Source organism: Balaenoptera physalus, assembly GCF_965194825.1.
Source record: "Balaenoptera physalus genome assembly, chromosome: 13".
Lineage (NCBI taxonomy): Eukaryota > Metazoa > Chordata > Mammalia > Artiodactyla > Balaenopteridae > Balaenoptera > Balaenoptera physalus.
The window spans coordinates 107036280-107056335 of NC_138892.1; the positions used below are offsets into that span (position 1 = coordinate 107036280).

Consider the following 20056-nt stretch of genomic DNA (forward strand, 5'->3'; position numbering starts at 1 on the left):
CTCCGCAGGCCCCGTGAAGCAAAGCGCTCGGTGAACGGAGACCCACAGGAGTAGGACATGAGCTCTGTCTCTGTTCCACTGATGTAAGCACGTGGTTTGCAAAGGACAAAGCGGGCGATAATCCCCCACCTAGCAGAGTCACCGAACCCCCAGTTCCCTGAGAGACACAGAGAAAGGCCTGCGCATGTTCCTAAGTCGTTTGTGCAGGAGGCAGAGACCACCAATGAAAACTGCTGACCGCAGGCACACGGACCCCAGACTGGCTGAAACCAGGTGGATGAGGCTTGAAACCTCACTTTGATGCCAACCAATCCGAGAATTGAGCACGAGCTGATCAGGCCCCTGCACCCCTCCCCGACACGGCCTTTAACCCCTTCCCTAGAAGTCCGCAGGGAGCTGGAGCCCTTGCCCTCCTTCTCCCGGGTGCACCAGCTCTCCTTTTGACAAAAAAGCTTTGCTCGCCTATGAGTCTTGTGGGAGTGATGTTCATTTCTATGGTCTTGCTTTCCCAGAATCTAGAGAGAGCGCCTGGGAACACAAACAAGGGATGTTTGTATCAAATAACAGTGAGAGTATCTAATTTGCAGGGATAAAAACAGGGAAACATTAGATGAAAATAAATCAGGGTGGGGAGGCGGAGGTGCAAGTGGGAGAGTTCTAAAGTCTTTTTTGACTGCAAGGAGGGTGAAAATATTATTTTAATTGTTATATCTCATGTTAAAAATGCTTGATAAAATAGCAGGGCTAATTACTAAAAGAATGGGAAAAGAGGAATAAGTTCCAAACTGACAGAAAAAAGAGAAGTAAGGGGGTAGGGGAGATATATCAAAAAAGATAAATCATTAAAAAAGACAAAAAAGAAGAAAAAAGGAAACATAAAACTAGAGGGACGAGTAAAAATTTAAAAAATAAGATAATAGCATGTCCGAATATATCAACATCATACATGGAAATGTGCTTAACTTGCGAAACGGTAAAAGAGGTTGTCAGTTTGCATAAAAATTAAAAAGCTATAAGCTATTTTCAAGAGATGCGGCTAAAACAAAATGACATAGAAGATTGGAAGTAAAAGGATGTAAAATATATATATATATATCTGGCAAATACCAACTGAGAGCATACTAGTATCACTCTATGAATACCAGACAAAACAGACTTAAAATAAAAAGTGTCATAAGGGCTAATAAGGGTCAAGCAGACATAAAATCAGCAAAGACATAGAAAATCTAAACAATACGATTAACAAGCCTGATCTAATGACGTAAGCAGAATTTTTCATCCAACAATTAAAGCACACATATTCTGCTCAAGCACACATAGAATATTTACAAAACTTGATGACATACTAGGCTCTTAAACTAAATCCCAACTAATTTCATATAATCAGTACCACATACACTGTGTCCTCTGACTGCAAAGCAACCGAACTAGGAATTTATAATAAAAAGATAAATATAAAATCCCTATGTATTTGGAAATTTTAAAAGCACACTGTTAAATAACTGAAAGATCAAAGAAGAAATCACAGGGGAATACAAAAATATTTAGAAGCAAACAATAACTAAAACACTACCCTGACACCAGAAAGCACAGGCAATAACTTCTGTGTATCAAAGGACAGTCAACAGAGTGCAAAGGGAACCCATAAAATGGGAGGAAACATCCAGAATGTATAGAGAACTCCTGCAACTCAGCAACAACAGTGACAACCTGTTGTTGAGCAAGTTTTGTGTTTGCACACAAGCTGACGGCTCTGGAAGCCCTGAGGTGGCGGGATTTCCACCCTGGGGAAGGCTTGAGGGACATGGGCCTTGTCTTCAAGCATTTGAAGGGCTTTCCATGGAAGAGGGATGAACTTGTTCATCAAGACTCCAGAGAACAGAAAAATAACCTAATGGCTTGTTGTGGATTTGGGCAGAGACAAGAGGTACCACTGAGGGAACCGGTGAGCCCTGAGGTCACTTCCTACTCCTCCTAAGAGAGGCCCAGGGGACACACATGGCTGTCCTCAGGACCCTTTGAGACAGGCTGGGACCTGGCACCTGGGACCCATTGCTGCAGTGCTTGCACCTGGACAGACATCTCCTCCAGCAACAGAATACAAAGAAACTATGAGGGACTAAAAATACCTGCGTGCCTGCAGAGCTGGGGCAAATTATGGACAACACGATACAAAAAGACCAAAAAAACCCAACTGCCACTTCTGAAGGGCCAGGAGCAAAAGCAGGGTACTGGGCATGCCCCCTGCACTCAACACCAGAAAGGGGCGGGCAGACCACCTAAGCCACCGCTCCAGCCCGACCCCTGGACACACCCCTACCCTCACCGCATATAAGGAACCGGCTCGCCCCGCCACTATACCCCCCAGGGAGCGAGCAAGGGAACGTGTTGTTTGTTCTCACTCTCCCTGCCGCAGCAGGGGCCCCAGTAAAGCCTTGCCTGAAGTTCTTGTCTGGCCTCTTATCAATTTCTATTGACTGGGGAAGGCCAAGAACCCTGGCCAGTAACACCTTCCGGTTCCTATCTCAGAAAACAGGGCAATATTAAGGCTTTCTGGACAGGGGCCTAAAATAAGAAGAGTGGGCATGAGCTGTGGTGGTGAATTATTTTAAATGAGAAATAAAAGAAGGCAGAGCTCTTGGAGGCCCCGTGGAAGGGACTTCTGTTTTCTGTTCGCTGGTAGACAAGGGAGATTTCCCCACTGCCTGCTGGGTTGGCCGCTAGCCTGTGACACGTCCTTCCCTGCTGCTGAATGAGTGACTTTGCCCCCCTTCTCCAGTGAGGATGCAGCCTTCTGAAGATCGGACTTGTTTTGCCCTCCCTTCCACCTCCCACGTGCTTCTCACAGGACAAGAGTCCAGGTGGGCATTTATTGGCTGGTTACCGAGGCGTCATTTGTTCATTCCTTCATCAGCTGCAAAGTGTGCTTATCAGGTTGTGAAGGGGATGCAGGTGGGGCTGGAGGTGCTTCTGGACCAGGGTCCATCTCCAGTGCCTCCGTCGCCTTGTTCCCAGAGGCGGAGCCCCGAGGACCGTGGAGATGTCTCCCAGCGGCCTCACCTGGGTAGATGCGGAAGAACCCTGTCGAGCTGCCAAAGTACTGCCAGGTCAGCGTCGGGTCTCTCTGGAAGTTCTCCACAAAGACAGGGTTCAAGGCTTCGGACATGTAGATTCCATTCAAAATATCCGGGTCTGAAGGGTAAGATTATGGGAGGAAGTGCAGGGGAAACGAGATCAGTCTTCCCCCGTTGAACACGCGTGCACACGCGCACACACACTCGTGTGCACACAGCCTGCAGCGACGCCACCCACGACTGCTGTCCACACCCGCACTCCCCCTCCCCGGGGACCCCCCCACCCCGTTTGCTCCGGGCGGGGCTGCGGGCTGGGGACCGGCGGGCACCTTTGTTGTAGACATTGGTGGGCAGCTGCACGCTGCTCAGAGACGTGTTCACCAGCAGGCCGCTGAAGTGCGCGTTGGCCTCCAGGATGAACTCGGCCCCCAGCTCCACATAGGCGCCGCTTGCGTCCTTCTCATTGATGAGGACGGAGTTGTAATAGTCAAACTAGGGTGACACCGAGGAGACGGGAGGGCAGAGGGCCCAGGGAGGGGAAGGGGAGAGAGAGAGCGTCACACGTGATGGATATCGGACAGACTGACCGCCGTGTCCATGCTGGCGGAGGATTCTGGCCACGATCACTGATTCGGGGCAAACATCTCTCCAGACATTGGATTGGATGGTCGATTCTTCTGGGTTTTGGTGTAAACTGTCTCGATTACGGCTTCAGTCCCCACTTTGGCGTGTGTGGACGCAGCCAGCGTTGGAGACTGACAGGCGGACACAGATTCAGGGAGAGGGGGACAGACGGAGGCAGCCTGGCCAGCACCCCGAGATCTTGCAGGAGGGGGAGGGCTCCTGGGGGACCAAAATGGGGGTCCCTGCAGGGGGGGTTCCCTCTGAAGGGAAGGCCTGCAGCCTGGCCTCCGGCCAGCCATAAATGTCTCCTCAAATACTCACGGTGGTTCAGAATCAAACCTCTACAGCTTCGTACAAACCTGTGCACACTGAAAGACAGAGCCGGGCCTGCGCAATTCCCACCCCATGTCCCATCCTCAGGTGGCCCCAGCCCCGGGGCGTTGGGACATTAGTCACCGTACCTCCCAGGGCTGTGGGAGCGGAGGACTCACCACCAGGGACTCGTTGAATTCGTGATTCAGGTCGGCCTCCTCAGCAGCCTCGACCAGATTCTGCGGGCGGGGACAGGAAGGGGAGAGTCAGCGGGGGAAGGAGGCCAGAGGCCCCGTAAGGTCCACTCCCGGGGTCCACCCGCGAGAACTGGGCACAGACTCTCAGACCAGTACCTGCGCACGAATGCGCACAGCGGCACTAGTCACAGTAGCCCGAAGGCAGGTGCACGTCACAGGGACAGGAAGCCAGGCTGAAAGGTGACACACTGAGTCCTTCCCGCCACACGACTTTGCGGGGAAGGTGAGGCTAGGGACACAGCACAGAGGTCAGTGGTTGCCAGGGGTTTGTGGGGAGGGAAGGATGAGTAGCCGGCAAACAGGATGTCTTAGGGCAGTGAAACTACTCTGTATGATCTCTGATGATGGAGACACGTCGTTATACATTTGTCCAAACCCCCGGAACGTACACCACCAAGAGTGAACCCTCATGCAGACTGCGGACTCTGGGTGACAATGACGTGTCAGTGTAGGTTTGTTAATTGTACAAACACACCTTCTGGTGGGCGTGTGGATAGTTTTGGGGAGGCTGTGTTTGTGGAGGCGGGGGGTAAATGGGAACTCTCTGTACTTTCTTCACAACTTTGCTGTCAACCTGAAACTGCTTTAAAAAATAGTCTATTAAAATGTGTGTATGTGTATCTGTCTCTCTCTCTGTATTCAGTCTGTACATATTCAGCAGCCAAAAGGTGGAATCAGCCAATATTTGACCTTTTGTATCTGGAGTCTTTCACTTGGCACAATGTTTTCAAGGTTCATCCATATTTTAACATGTATCAGACATGCTTAACATGTATTCATTTCTTTTTATTTCTGAATAATATTCCATTTTATGGATATCCCACATTTTGTTTATCTATTCATCAGTTGGTGGACATTTGGGCTATTTCCAAATGGAAATTCCTCCATTTGTGACAACCTGGATGAACCTGGAAGACATCAGGCCAAGTGAAATCAGCTGGATGCAGAAAGGCAAATATTGCATAAAGTTACTTATGTGTGGATCTAAACTAGTCAAACTCCTAGAAACAGAGGGTAGAATGGTGGTTGCCAGGGTCTGAGGGAGGGTGAAATGGGTGCTGGTCAAGGGGTACAGAGTTTCAGTTGTGCAAGATGAGTGAATTGTGGAGAACTGATGTACAGCAAGGTGGCTTAGGTGACAATATTGTAGGGTGTGCTTGACCTTTGCTAAGAGGGTAGTTCTTGGGTGTTGTCGCCTCGAATACAAAAAGAAAGAAAGGGGTGGGGCGGGAGGGAAGAAGGAAGGGAGGGAGGAAAATACCGTTTATCCTTAATGCATTGTATGCTTCATACAATTACCATTTGTGAGTGATGGATAAGGTGTTTGGCTTGGTTGGGGTGACTATTTCACAATGGATATGTATATCGGGTCATCAGGTTGTACATCTTAGTATACACAACTTTTGATTGTCAATTATACCTCAGTAAACCTGGGGGTGGGGGAAAGGAGACTGGAGCTCCTATCCTGGCTATGCCAGGGGGAGCTGCTGCCCTCTGGGTCTCTATTTATACTCCTGTAAACTGGGCAGAACCAGCGTTATCCCCAACAAGGAGGGAGGGCCCTCCTTGCTTCCCTACTCCCGACCCCCAATGCCAAGATGTGATGAAGAAATTCCATGCGGCAAAGATTATTTTAGTGCCGCTCTGCAGGCAATTTCCCCACGGGCACCCTCATAGGAGGGTCCGTGGCTGTGGCCCTGGGGGCACCCCCAGCAGGGAGCAGGGCCTCAAGCTTGGAGAAGGTCCACAGAGCAAGTGCCCCCTGGGTTGGTTTTCCATGTTGAGGCCGTGGGAAGGACGCGGTGCCCCTGGAGCCCCCGGAGCCCAGCGCCCTGGGCTCTGGAGGTGTCTCAGGACCTCGTGTACTCTGGCGCCAGGAGGGCCGGCACCTAAAGAGGGGCATCCCTGTGCCCCGGTGTCTGCACTCCGCCCAGACCAGCCGACTGAAGGAGGCGGGTGTTACTGCTGTGTGGCTTCTCGGGGGGTCAGCCTCCCCTGCTGTGGGCGGTCCCCGGGAATCCCTCATTGCTTCCTGACACCAAGAGCCCCTGCCCTAAGCCTGCAGAGAAGAGGCTGCAAATCGTCACAGGTGGGAAAGGGGGCCCCGGCAGCCTGCGGGGAGGCGGGGAGATGGGTGGACACTGGTGGGCCTGCAGCCTGTCCCCCCACCATGGCCACCCTCGCCCATCCCCTGTGCAGCCTCGGCCTCCCCTGCGGGTCCACCAGCCTGGACCTCTCTCCTCCCTCCTTGTTCTCCTGGACCCCCAAGAGGAGTTCCTTCGGGGATAACGCTGGTCTGGAGTGGCCAATTCCTGGCACACGGCACCTGCTGGTTTACACCAGCCAGGTCCCCACAGGGGTCAGGGAAGCACTTCATGCCAGAGAAGTGACACGTTCCGTTTCTACCAGGCCAAGCCAGGCGGCTGTGCAGTGACGAAACACCTGGTCCCTGGGCCCCCATCAGGGCAGCACTTGGGTGCCACGAAGGGGGGTCTGTGTGGCAGGAGGGGAGAGGCTGGGGGAGGAGGAGGAGAGGAGGGAGGGGGAGTTGGAGGAGAGGAGGGAAGGGGAGGAGAGAGGGAGTTCACGTCACCCGCTCTCACCCCGCTACGCTCCCACCCTCCACGGCCCCCACCATTCACTCAGCCCGTGACTCCTACGCCCTCACTCTGCTCTGTCCCATCATTGAACCGGAGGTCCCGACGCAGGGTCGTTCTTAACACCGTGGGTTGACCCTCCAGCCCTGGACGCTGTTCCCTAAGGCAGGGTGCCCGCCCGGCCCTCCCCTCTCTTCCCTTGCCCCCCACCCCCTCCTTTACAAGGGTCTTGTGGCTCACGGGCTACAAGGCAGGAGAAGGTGGTGTAGGGGGGCTCAGGGAGGGGGTTCCGTGTCCGGGGCGGGCAGATCCCCAGCCCGCAGGCCTGAGCACCTGGATGGCCGCCACTTTCCTGCGGAGCATGGTCTCCATGTCCTCCGAGAACTTCCTCACCAGCTCCAAGCCATCCACCTCCTTGATCTTCAGACTGGGCTCCACGTCCTTGTATTTCTGTTCAGGGGACGTGGAGAGACACACGCCTGTCGTCTTGTACCCGGACGTCCACCCCCGGCTGCCGGCGACCTCCGCCCTCCCCACTGGTGCACTCACACTGGGGCCAGGACGGCCCTCCATCCTCGTAAAACCTCCCCCAACAACCGACAAGAGACGCCGCTTATCAGATGTCCTCTGATTCACATCCTTCAGAGGGAGGCTGAGGCCCAGAGAGGTCGTGAACTCGACCGAGGTCACACAGCCAGCGCAGGGGCTGCTCTCCGGGGCTGTGGGGCTAGTGGTGTCTGTGCCCCCCATGCGCTGCAGGGGTGGGTGCTGCCTGACTCTCGGCCAGTGGGCCTGGGGGCATTAAGAGGGCCGCTGAGTCGCCATCTGGGCCCCCGGGAGGCACTCCCTCACCGTGTGTCCTGAGTGCCACCTGGGCACGAGTTACTCAGTTCCCCAGACTGTAAGATGCATCACGTGCAAGGCTTTTACCCAGAACGGCCACAGGGTGGGGGGAGCAGGTGTGGGGTGGCGAGGGGACCCGGCATTGCTGCTGCGGCCCTGCGGTCAGGACAGCGGCCCCCAGCCTGGGGGAGGGGACAAGCACGGCCATCAAAGCCGGAGGCTCCCCTTTCCGCAGCACTTAGAAAATGGTGCTGAAGCTGCAGTGGGGATTAGATGGTGAATATGGATTCTCAGCGGCTCGCAGCAGGACGGCAGCGCCGTCCTCAGCACTGGCCTGGGAGTCGGGATACCAGCGGGACGGGGGCTCGTGGGAGCCGAGTGAGAAGCCGGCTGTCAGCCCGTGCACAGGCAGCTCAGCTCCTGCCCAGGGGCCAGGCAGGGCCGGACGGGACTCGCCGGGCCCCGGTGGCTCTCCAGTGCCCGGAGACGTGGCGGCAGGTTGAGCGCTGGGTGGGCGGCTCCCCGTCCGAGGGTCTTCGTGCCGAGCTCTCTCCGCCCCCAGGCAGCAGGCCTGTGTCCGGCCCGCCGGCCCCTGCTCCTTCTCCCCTTTGTTCCTCACCCCGCCATCTCTTCCCCCGATCCCGTCTAGGCCCGGGCTTCCCGGGCCCCTGAGCTGACACTACGCTCTTGGCCACCCGACCGTACTGCCCCCCCGACTTGCTCTGTGTCTTGGGCAAATCATTCCCTTCCCTGGGCCTCAGTTTCCCTATCTGAAATGGGGATTGGATTAGATGGCCCCCAAGAGCCCTCACACTCAGACATCCTGCTTCTCCACCAGGACGGCTTAACGCCCAGCTGCCCTGGGAGCCCCAGGGTGAGGCGGGGCGGTCACTGACCTTCTGCAGCAGGAGGGAGCCCGAGTACTTGGTGACAGTGTCATACAGGTCCCCGCCGAAGGTGTCTGCCCACAGCTTCACTCTGCAGGACGGTGGGAGTACGGGTGTGTGCACTCGCGCATGAGCACACACGAGGAGACACGTGCAGAGATGCAGACAGACACGCACGCACACAGGAGGCAAGTGTCTACGTGCAGAGACACCCACCGATGCACATGTACAAGCCCGCACAAACATGCAGAGACACACATAACACACATATACCCAGATGCACACACGCACAGGCCCACACGCAACCACACACACTGACGTACACCCAGGAAAACACACCAGCAGCTGTGGTCCCTCCCGGCCAGGGCAGGGCCCCAGAGGCCCCATCAGGCTTGGCGGCTACACTGTGATCCCAACACCCCGGGCTGGGGGGCAGGGGCTGACCGCCCGGAGCCAAGCCTACCCCCCGCCCCCCGAGGGCTGGAGAAGAAGGGACGAGGTCGGGGTTGGCCAGGCAGGGTGGGGGACCCCGAGGGCTCACACAGCCGCAGCTCCTCGGCCAGTCGTCCCCCAGTTGCCCTGCGCAGGCAGCGTGAGGCAGGGAGGCCGAGACTCTGAGCCGAGTCTGAGAGGCCGGGGCCGGCGGGCAGGGAGGACGAGGCAGCCTCACGGGGAGACCCGCCCCCACAAGTGCCCCGAGATCCCGCCCTTGGTTGGGGGGGAGGCCACGCGGGGCTGTGCCTGAGCCTCTCCAGATGGAGCAAAAGCAGTTTCCGCACGTGATCACGCCAAGGTCAGCACTCGTTCTGTCACTCAACCGACGATTACCGAGGCCCTACTATGTGCTGGGCATCGTGCACGGGCATGAGCCCTGCCCAGTCCTCGCCTTTGCGGAACCGTTAGTTAGAGCGACACCCCTCCATGTACGGAGGGCGCCATCCACGTTTGAAGAGGCGCCGTCGAAGCTGGGGGAGGGGGGGTGGTGGTGAGGGAAGGCTTCCTGGCAGAGGTGGGCTCTGACTCAGTGTTGAAGTCTGGGAGAGTCTCCCCCATCAGAGAGACTTGGCAGAGAACTCTAGGTGGAGAGGATAGAGGAGCTTGGAGGGGTCAAAAACTGGAACAGGGATGAACAAACCTGACTCCACAGTGGATCTGTTTCTTTTATTTTAACCGTTGTATTCTATTGCTTTTGCTACAAGTTGAGAATGTTGCCTACAGCCTGAAATATACAGGACAGCCCATTCTCAAGACTCTGACCTTTAAAGGTGTAACACTTTTCATGCATATAGAGATAAAAAGTTGCAGAAGAGAGAGTAACATTTGCCTTGTTGGAGGTTTTTCTTTTTTTCTCTTTTTGGCTGAGAGGCACCGCTTGGGGGGGATCTTAGTTCCTCCACCAGGGGGTTGAACCCAGGCCACAGCAGTGAAAGCACCAAGTCCTAACCACTGGACCACCAGGGAATTTCCTTGTTGGAGGTTTATAGGAACAGCATGACCTGACCTATGTGGGCAGCTGTAAGAACAAAGGATTCCGGCACCAAGAAGTTGGCAACAACCAAACACTGCCTCCCCTTTTAGCATAAAAGAAGCCTGAATTCTAACCCGGGTGAGATGGTGCTTTGGGACACTGGTCCACCACCCTCTCGGTCTGCTGGCTTTCCAAATAGAGTCACTATTTCTTTGCCCCAACGACTTGTCTCTCGATTGATTGGCCTGTTGTGTGGCGAGCTGTACGAGCTTGGACTCGGTAGCAAAATGACTTCCTGGTCTCCAGCTTGTGTGGTTGAGCCGATGGTGGTATAACTGAATAAAATTAAGACTATCAGGACGATGGGGGAACAAGTTGGGGAGGGCAGAAGGTGATGCGTGCAGCTTGGGAGAGGCAGGAGGTGAGGTCCCTGCGGCAGGGCTACTGGGTGCCGTTGGGCAGCTGTGAAATGCCCAGCTCCAGAAGGCACCCAACACATTGCATCTTTTTTTTTGGGGGGGGGGATGTGGACCATTTTTAAAGTCTTTATTGAACTTGTTACAATATTGCTTTTGTTTTATGTTTCAGTTTTTTGGCTGCGAGGCATGTGGAAGCTTAGCTCCCTGACCAGGGATCGAACCCACACCCCCTGCCCTGGAAGGTGAAGTCTTAACCACTGGACCGCCAGGTAAGTCCCTCGTATTGTATCTGGAAAGACACAAACCTGAATTTAAAAGCTCGAGTGATGTTCAGGAAGAGCAGCCTGTGGCAATGGTTTGTGGGTCTAGCAGGTGGAATCAGGGCTGAGGGTTACTGGTTGGTGGGTGGGAGCTGGGATTCGGAGGCAGACGGGCTCACAAGGGGGGGGGGTGTTGGCCGAGAAGGTCTGTGAGTGGACGACAGACCCGGGGGAGCAGCAGCACTCCCGGGGCAGATGGGGGTGTGGGGGGAAGGGGCGTTAGAGGAAGACAAAGGTTAACATGGGCGCCCGAGCAGACCCGGGAGAGCATTGAGACTCAAGAAGGGAGAGCCGAGTGTCCAGAGCAGGCCAGGAGGTGAAGCCAGGCGTGTGTACTGGGTTGGGCGGGGAGATCTTTGGGGATCCTGGTGGGGACAGATTTGGGAGGCGGCAGAAGCCGGGCAGGCAGAGGAGGCTGAGCGCTGAGTGGGAGGGGAAGGCGTGGGGGAGATGCCGGTCTCTGCGGGGGGAAAGATTGGGAAGGATTCACTGGGGGGCAGGGCTCAGGAGCCCGGGGGAGGTCTGGCTCCAGGGTGGTGGGCGCGTGCAGACACGGGCGTGGCTGTGGGCCCTCCCCTCGGCGGATGCTCGGGCTCCCGGTGTGGCTGGTCCCCTCTGCGCAGGCCTGGGCTCTGGCCATCTCTAGCCGGCGCTCAGCCTGTCCCTGGAGCTTGCCTGTGCTATTAGCTGGGCTGTGCTCCGGGGATGAAGGTTATTCTCAATACCTCCCTCCACGATGAAGAGTTCAGGCTGGCAGTGGGTGTGGAGGTGAGGTCCCAGCCAGGCCGACTCGAGTTCAAGTCTGGCCCTGCCATTTGCTGGCTGCGTGAGCGTGGGGTGGCCGTCTAACCTCCCTGAGCTCGTTTCCTCTACTGCAGAGTCAGGAGACGGTTCCCCACCTCACTGTGCGGACTGGAGGGTCTTCTGTGGAGACCTGGCAGCACCAGGCCTGTAACGACTGGAGGTGGGACCCCTCGATGGGGACAGAGCCGCTCAAACCCCGCGCTCAGCTCAGCTCCACACAAACCCCAGGCGTTCGTGGGGCTGCAGGCCCCCCTCTGTGAGACACGAGGCTGGCGATAGCTTGACTGTCCTCCTGGGCTCAGGTGTGATGAGCAGGTAGCCCCTTTAGTCCAGAATGTTCTGCTTCCACACGGATTGGAACTGTCTTTAACGGAACCGCCAGAACTAAGGACTAAAGACCAGACACCCCCGGAGAGTCGCACATTAAGTTAAATTATACCAAAGTGTGAACGACCGAGAGCTTCCCTGGAGCTGGTCTTAGTGACACGATGTAGGACTGGGGCCTGGAGGGAGGCAGGCAGGTGTAGAAAGGGAGTGGAGACACCCCCCGGCCCCCGCCGTGCACATCCACCCGGCTCCTGGCTGCGCGAGCTGTTGGTCGGTTTAGGACCGCTTTACCCTCTCAGAATGTTTCCTAACGAATCCTTGTGGGGCCGAGATGGTCACGTCCAGCACCTCAGCTCCCACCCCAGCTGCCTCATCGTGTGATCTCCCTGGAAGGAGCCTCGCCCTCAGGTGCTGGGGACACTGCCTGCCATCCCAGGAGGAGTGTGGGCCCCTGTGTTCAGCTCTCCTAGGACGGTCAGGTGTCTGGGCAGGGGCTGAGGGTAGGGCCCCATAGCGCAGAGATTTGGGGAAGAGAAGAAAAGGTCTTCACAGCCAGACAGGGGGAGCGGGCAGCCGAGCCCTGGGAGAGGCTGGAGGCTGGGGGAGGCGAGGATTGAGGTCGGCTGCGGAGGGGAGGGCGGGAAGGGCTTATGGGTGCGAGTGCTCTTGAGGCTTACGTTTCCAGAGGAATCCTGGCCTGCCCCCGCGCGGGGGACAGGGATGTGCTGCACAGCAGGCACAGGGTGACCACCGTCTTCCGCAGGGAGGCCCAGGCCTCTGGCCGCTGGTGCGAGGGCATCCTGCCGCGGGTGGAGCTGGGATCTGGGTGGACCCTGGGGGGTCCGGGCAAGGTGCCCCTGCTGCGGTCAGGCCGGGGAGAGGACGGAGCAGCCTCCGACCCCGAGCTCTGTCTGCCCAGATCCCTGGCACGGCCCCGAGCCTTCTGCCTTCCGGGTTGGGGCGAGCCTGGGGTTCCGCAGCCTGCAGTCGGGTCCTGGCTGCGATGCCCGGTGTGCGTGTGTGGGGGTCCCTTCTCTGCCCTGCGGAGGGGCCGCCCGACCCGAGCAGCTGGCTTCCAGGAGAGCGGCTGGTGGGAGAAGGTGCGACGGAATGAACTGGTTAATCCCCCGGCCTCCTCGCTAATCCCCGCCTGACAGCAGGAGGAGGGCGGCGGCGACTTCGGCGGGATTACCCGGGTTGCAGAAGGCAGGGCTGGTCACCCCACGAGGGTCAGAGCACAGCCTCCTGCGTTAAAGAGGCAGAGCCGTCCCCGGAGAGCGCCCTTCCGCAGTGACACTGGCCCTGGATGCGTGTCCAGCGCTCTGACTTACCAGGAGCTGCGACAAACGCTCTCCTTAAGCCTCAGACGATCCTGGGGGTCAGTGTCAGCACCCCTGTTGGCTCGGGGAGGCTAGGGGACAGAGGGGGCCCTGTGCTGGCTCCTGTGTCCAGGCCGCTGACTTCGGCCAGGTCAGAGGTAACGTCCACAGCCTGTGGCCTCCCCTCCCCCATGTCTCACCTGCCCCGGTTCTAATCTGGGGACCCATTTTCCGGGAAGCTCCAGGCCCCTCCCCTGCCCCCAGCCCTTGTATGGAATGAGCACCTAATGCACGTGAAAGGAAGACAGTGCAAGCCCTGCTGCTCAAGGCCTCCGTCCGTCTGCATTTCAGCTTCTCCTAGGACCGACGTCCCTTCTGCCGGGTGGTGCCGGAGGGGCCCTGGGCCTTGGGGGTCCAGCTAAGAGGAAGCCAATGGGGAAACGGTTTGGCTTGTGTAGCCACCTAGACCGTTGTGTGCAGCCATCCAGGGCAGGGCGGCTCCAGGGACACTCCCTGCCTGCCTGCGGGGCTGCTGGCCTCGTGACAGGACACCCAGCTGCCGCGTGACCGCCCCGCAGTGCCCCTCCGGCAGCGCGCAGGAGGGGACGGAAAAAAGGCCACAGCCGGTCCACGGAAGATTCTTCCAAAGACGGAAGCTGCCAGCAGAGGGCCTGGTTCTCATCAGGGCCTGGCTCTCCTGTTAGGAAGGGGTTGATGTTGAATATGGCCATAATCATAAACATGCCATGAGCTGTCTCCTCTTCCGACGGGGATTACACGTGACAGAATTTGATCAAAATTCTTATGTCTGTGGGTCCAAACTGGTGATAGCACCACGTGAGGCCACAGTCCACGCCTTCCCCAGGTCAGAGGGCTTCCTGGTGTATCTTGTCCTGACAAAACCTGCTGGTTCCAGCAAAACGGCACGCAGGGCTGCCACCGACGCAGGGGAATGCCTGGAGAAGCAAGTGTTCCCATGACGAACTCCTGTGTGTCCCCAGCGGGGCGTCAGCGCTGTGGGTGGGGGTCTGTTCCCAGGCTCAGCCCGGCAGGGCAGCGATTTCTACAGGCACTTGAATTGTTGCCAGGAATGCTGAATTTCAGATGGATTCTGCGTATCTTTCATTATGAATCATACCAAGATTAGGAAAATCACCATAGAGGCATGTTGGTCAATTAATAAATAAAAAGAATGTGTAATTTTTCTAGGCTTTGTGATTTTTGTGGTATTCATCAACTTCTTAAAATTTGTGATATGGAGTGACTCTTTCATTTTATTTTTTTAATTTAAAAATTTTAAATTTTTTAAATTAAAAAAATGAAGTAGAGTTGATTTACAATGTTTCTGGTGTACAGCAAGGTGATTCAGTTATAGATATACATATATATATTTTTCAGATTCTTTTCCATGATGGGTTATTCCAAGGTATTGAATATAGTTCCCTGTGCTATACAGTAGGTCCTTGTTGTTTATCTATTTTATATCTAGTAGTGGGTACCTGTTAATCTCAAACTCCTAATTTATCCCTTCTCCGGACTCTTCCATTTTAAATAAATCCTCACTTTCCTCTCCACTTCTGTATCTGTGTTCTGTCTCTACTGTGGGTGACCATCCCCACATGACGGGAGCTGTGACCCCCGGAATGGCCCCTCCCTGTTCTAGCACCTGCTGACCGCGGCCATGACCAACTCTAACAGTCTAAGCCTGGGAGCTGCTAGAAATCTCTGTCAATGTCACATGGCTCATTTTATAGGCATGGTGGTGGCCTGGGTCTACCCAGCCTGCTGGGAAGCCCTCAGAATTCCTGCAAAGAAACTAGGGTGGTGGGTAAAGCACGAGGTGCAGCTGTGCAGAGAAATACGCCTTTCCAGTGTCTCTAAAATATATCTTGCTGTGTATGTGTTGCCGACTGTGGCCCATTCCAGCTACTGGGCCCCTCTCGCTGCAGCATCTTGTGAAACCCCAGGGGCTGTGGGGTACAGTGGGGAGGGCAGAGGACTTCAGAGCTGAATCCTTCAGAGGAGGGATTTCTTAGCAGGAATAAAATGAAGGGTGGGGCCAGAGCAAGAGCTAAGGGCATTACCAACCTCAGAGAGCCCTCTGGCCCTCAGACCTCAGGGCTCACCCCTCACCTGTCGGCCAGGAAGGCATATCACTCATGCCAGGGAGGAGGGAACTTACATGCGGCTCTATTCTTAAGGGCTATGAGGGGAAGAGTATCCCAGCTTTTCCTTGGTCAGTCTTTCATCTCAACCCCCATAAATTTAACCCACTTTCCTAGGGCATCTTCCTGGTGTCGGCCCCTCACCAGGCACTGGAGATGAGAGACACAGTGTTGGAAGGAAGACTGGACATGAAGCTTGATATTCATACTTAGAGTCTATCCATGGAGGCTGGTCTCAAACCCACCACTCAGCTAAATCAAGCTGAGTGCTGTGATGCATAAGTGAAACATTTGTCACATTTGTCATAGTGGAAGGGACAATCATTTTCTCCTTATGGTGGGAAAAAGAGGGAGAGAAATTTTAGGGAAGGCTTCATAGTGAAAGGGACATTTGAATTGGGCTTTAAAGGATGAATAGGAGTTCACCAATAGGAGCCTCTTGAAGGGGTAATTTTAAGGAACAGATAGGGTATAAGAAACAGAAGGAACAAAAGTAGGAAACCATGGGCATACTATGTTGTGCACACTTTTTAGGAAATAGTGAGATATCAGTTGTTATTACTGCATACTAAGTTATACTTAGTGGCTTAAAAATAAAAGCAATTATCTATTTAGCTCCCAAATGGGTATTTTGGGCAAGGCTCAGCAGGAAAGGCTCACCTCTATCCCATGCAGCGTCAGCTGGGGCAGCTTAACGGGCGCTGGAGGATCCACCTGCAGGATGGTTTGCTCACACGGCTGGCAGGTCGATGCTGGCTGTTGGCTGGGACCTCAGCAGGGGCCAAGGGTTGGGAGACTGACTTTCCCTCTTCAGGGGCTGCTTGGGTTTCCTCACAGCGCAGTGGCTGGGCTCTGAGAGTTAGATCCCAAGAGAATGCAGTGGAACCCTTTGCTTCGTGGTCTGCCTTGGAAGTCACGGAGCCTCGCCTCGTGTATTCCACGGGCTACCAGTTGGTAGCCAGGTTGGGCTGGGCTCCGAGGGCGCAGATGCGGGCCCCACCTCTCAATGGGAAGCACAGCAAACATTTGCACACTTGTCTTAAAACCGCCACGTCGAGGGTAGTGGGGTGGGAGCAGGGGAGGGTGTGAGGGTTCGGGGGGGGTTAGGGGTGCAGAGAATGGAACGGGGAGAGGACGCTGGGGGAAGTCAGGCTGTTCCTAGACTGGGCAGTGGTTATATTAACTCTCTCCAAAATCAAACTTAAACCTCACCTGCTGCGACACCGCATCCATGGGACAATAGTGATTTACAAGTTTGGCAGAACAGGGAGGCAGGGGGGCAGGAAGGAAGAAGAACAGGGTCACAAAAGATGTAAAAGAGTCTGTAACCCAAGCTAAGCTCCCGTGCGCACAGACCACACATTCCCACCTTTGCCCAGAGAGCGTTGGCTAGTGAGGTGTTCCCGGGCCTGCGCTGCGGGAGAGAAGTGTGTGCCCCCGGCCCTGCCCTCCCTGTGCACACACACCCCTGCATACACTCTGCCCTGCACACAGCCCTCCTGCACACACACCCCTGCACACACCCCTCCTGCACACACACACCCCTGCACACACCCCTCCTGCACACACACTCCCCTGCACACACACACCCCTGCACACACACCCCTGCACACACCCTGCACACACCCCTGCACTGCAATGCTTGGTGAGTGCCCACGTGTCCTCTGAGCAATGGAAGGACAGACAGATGGAAGGAATAAGGGCTCCAGGCTTAGTTCCACAGCAGAGGAGGAAAGGTCAGTAGTTCCCATCATTCCACGTCAATTTTCCTTCCTTCATCCAGCAACTATGAACACACACAGCTGTACTGGAGGCCCTGTACCCAGGCTCAGTTTCCCCGATCACTGAATCCCTCCCCTCCGTGCTCCAGGTGGCGATAGAGGGATGTGTGTCGACAAAACGTCAACTATCACATCAGGGGTTTCATAACATTTTCTTTAGCAATTGAGTCCTTTCTTCCAAAGAAATCTTTGCAGAAGTCACAGAAGGCTATTTCGGCCACCGGCAACCCCGTCCTCTGGCTGCCCCGCACCACCCTCGGGGCCAGCCGTGACTCCTCTTTCTCGCGCCGGCTCTGCCTTGTGACTACGTCCGGAGCCCGCCCGCTGCTGCCCAGCCCAGGCCCCCCGGGCCCCGGCCAGCCCGGCTGCTTCCCTGGCTCACAGCAGCGTCCTGCCCTCTGCGCACGTTGGCGCCTTCGGTTTCGTGTCCAGGCTCCTGCCCCGCCCGCGGGGGTCGTCTGTACGGACCACTCAGCCGAGCCCAGCGGGGAGCCAGCAGGAGCCTGGAGAGAGCCGGGGTGGCCCAGGCCGGCCCAGCGCTGCTGCTCCTGTTTGCGTGGCGTCCTCCCTGCGCTAGTCAGGATTCTACAGGGAGCCAGAACCGGGTGGACGTGTATAGCGAGGGAAACAGATTTATTACAGGGAACGCGCTCTCACGACTGTGGAGCCGACCAAGCCTCAGGCTCTGTACCCAGGGACGCGGAGAGCGGTGGTGTCATTGGGGTCCAAAGACCTGACAGCTGGAGACCTCTGAGAGTCGCCATGTTTCAATTCAAGTCCAAAGGAAGGAAAAAGTGATGTCCCAGCTGAAAGGCTGTCAGGCAGGAGTCTGTCTTACTTGCAGGAGGGGTCAGCCTTTGTTCCATTGAGACCCTCAACTGATTGGACGTGGCCCACTCACACCAGGGAGGGCAATCTGCTTTCCTTGAGTCTATAGATTTATTTATTTATTTATTTCTTCTTCTTCTTTTTTTTTTTGCCGCACTGCACAGCATGTTCCCTGACTAGGGATCAAACCTGTGCCCCCTGCAGTGGGAAAGCAGAGTTTTAACTACTGGACTGCCAGGGAAGTCCCGAGTCTATAGATTTATAGAATATAGACGCTTCCTCTCACCCAGAGCACACCCTCATGGTCACAGCCAGCATGATGTTTGACCAAACATTTGGTGCCTGTGGCCCAGTCAAGTTGACACGTGGAATTGACCATCACACCCCCTTTAGACTCCAGGAGTAACTGCTTCCTTCCCATGACTTCGAAGGAAGTTACAGCTCAGCTGCTCCTAAGCCCCGGGTTACTCTGCGTGCCCTCTCCATTCGTACGTTTGAGAAGAAACTTTTCCCCAATTATCCCACTATGAGTGTCCCGCCTGTTTCCTGCAGGGCCTCTGACAGCTGGCCTCCTGACGCTGCCCTTACCCCTCTTCCGTGCATTCTAAACCCAGCCACCGAGAGTCCTTTTAAAGTCAGCCCACGTCACTCTGCTCAGAAGCCCCAGCAGCTGCCCACCTTACTGAGAGTAAAAGCCAAAGCTTGTACTGCAGCCCCAGACCCATCATGAGCTGGACCTGCCTTCCTCCCTGGCCTATGACCTGCTGCCTGCGCTCACTACGGGCCCACAGCGGCTCCACCGGGGGCCTGAGTCCCCTCTGTGGCTCTGCCTGGCCTCCGTCCCTGTTCCCATCAGGACTCGGTCGGTCGGGTCCTGGCAGGAGGGACGGCACATCTGAGTTGACTTGGGAAGAGTTTAATAAAGGGGGTCTTTACAGAGGTGTGGACAGTGTATTAGGGAAACCCTGGGCACCGCAGACTCCTGGGCAGGAAACAGCAGGAGCCGATCCCCGGGCCTGAGAACCTGGACGGAGTGAGCTGTCCTAAAGGAAGTGGGCCCTCAGTGGGGCGGGGGGAGCAGCTGCCCACAGTGACCCACCGGAGGAGCTGCAGGAGGCAACGCCCTGCTCTCTCGCCCGCCGCTCCGTGAAAGCCGCTGAGCCAAAGACCCCCGGGGAGCCCACCAGCCCGCCTCCCAGGGCCGAGAGAAGACGAGACGTCCAGCACGAGATCTTGACTCAAGACCTCGCCCTCCATAATGAGAATGTTCTGGAATCCGATAGGGGTGGTGCACAGCTTTGTGAACACACTGAACCCGCCAGGCTCTATGCTTTAACGTGGTGCAGTCTATGGCGTGTGAATTACATTTCAACTGTAATGAGCCCCCTTTTCAATGATGACGCCGTCCTGGCCATAGGGTCTGAAACATCACCTGCCCCTGACCTCTCTCATCCCTCTTCCAGCATCTTCTCCTTAGTGGCTGCCGTCAAACAGCACGTACGGGATTTTCCCCATGTCTCGTGTTCACGGCGTTTCCTCCGCGGCGGTGTGACCTCCGTGGGGGCAGGGACTGTGGTCTGATCTGTCCCTCACTTGAGGGACGCCCCTCACCGCCCACTCGCCCCTCGGCCCTGTGGCCCCCGCCCCCCCCCCGGCCTGTCACTGTCCCCCACCCCCGGTCGCCCGCGAAGGAGGGCGGCCCCTGAGAAGCGTGTGCGGTGGCAGCATCCCTGGGGACGTCTGTGCAGCCCCTCCGCCCGCGTCAGCAGCTGTGCCGAGCCGCGGCTTGAGCAGTGGAGGTGAGCGAACACAGGCAGCTACTGGCGCCGGGGGGGCCTCACGGCAGTTTTAGGGAAGCACAGCTGAAGGCTCATCCGCCTAAGCCTAAGCCGTGCCCTCATTTCCCGGCAGCGGAGGGGAGAGCACGGGGGCAGGAGGCAGAGGGCACCAGGGGCCTCTGGTACCAGGTGCTGGCAGCCTCACTTGGCCGTGACCACTGGCCTCTGGGTCCCTTGGTCTCTGTCCTTCTGG

The 20056-nt window shown here is 56.3% G+C and overlaps 1 protein-coding gene across 1 annotated transcript in view; it reads right to left on the reverse strand.

The window, feature by feature from the left end:
* Positions 1-8999, reverse strand: part of CACNA2D4 (calcium voltage-gated channel auxiliary subunit alpha2delta 4) — an 81173-nt gene extending 72174 nt beyond the window's left edge. Inside the window, 5 exon segments of the mRNA XM_082422103.1 lie at positions 3061-3192; positions 3404-3566; positions 4190-4249; positions 7198-7314; positions 8604-8999. Of these exon segments, the coding sequence (XP_082278229.1) occupies positions 3061-3192; positions 3404-3566; positions 4190-4249; positions 7198-7314; positions 8604-8981 (850 nt within the window). The 5' untranslated portion in view covers positions 8982-8999.
* Between the last annotated feature and the right edge of the window lie 11057 nt (positions 9000-20056).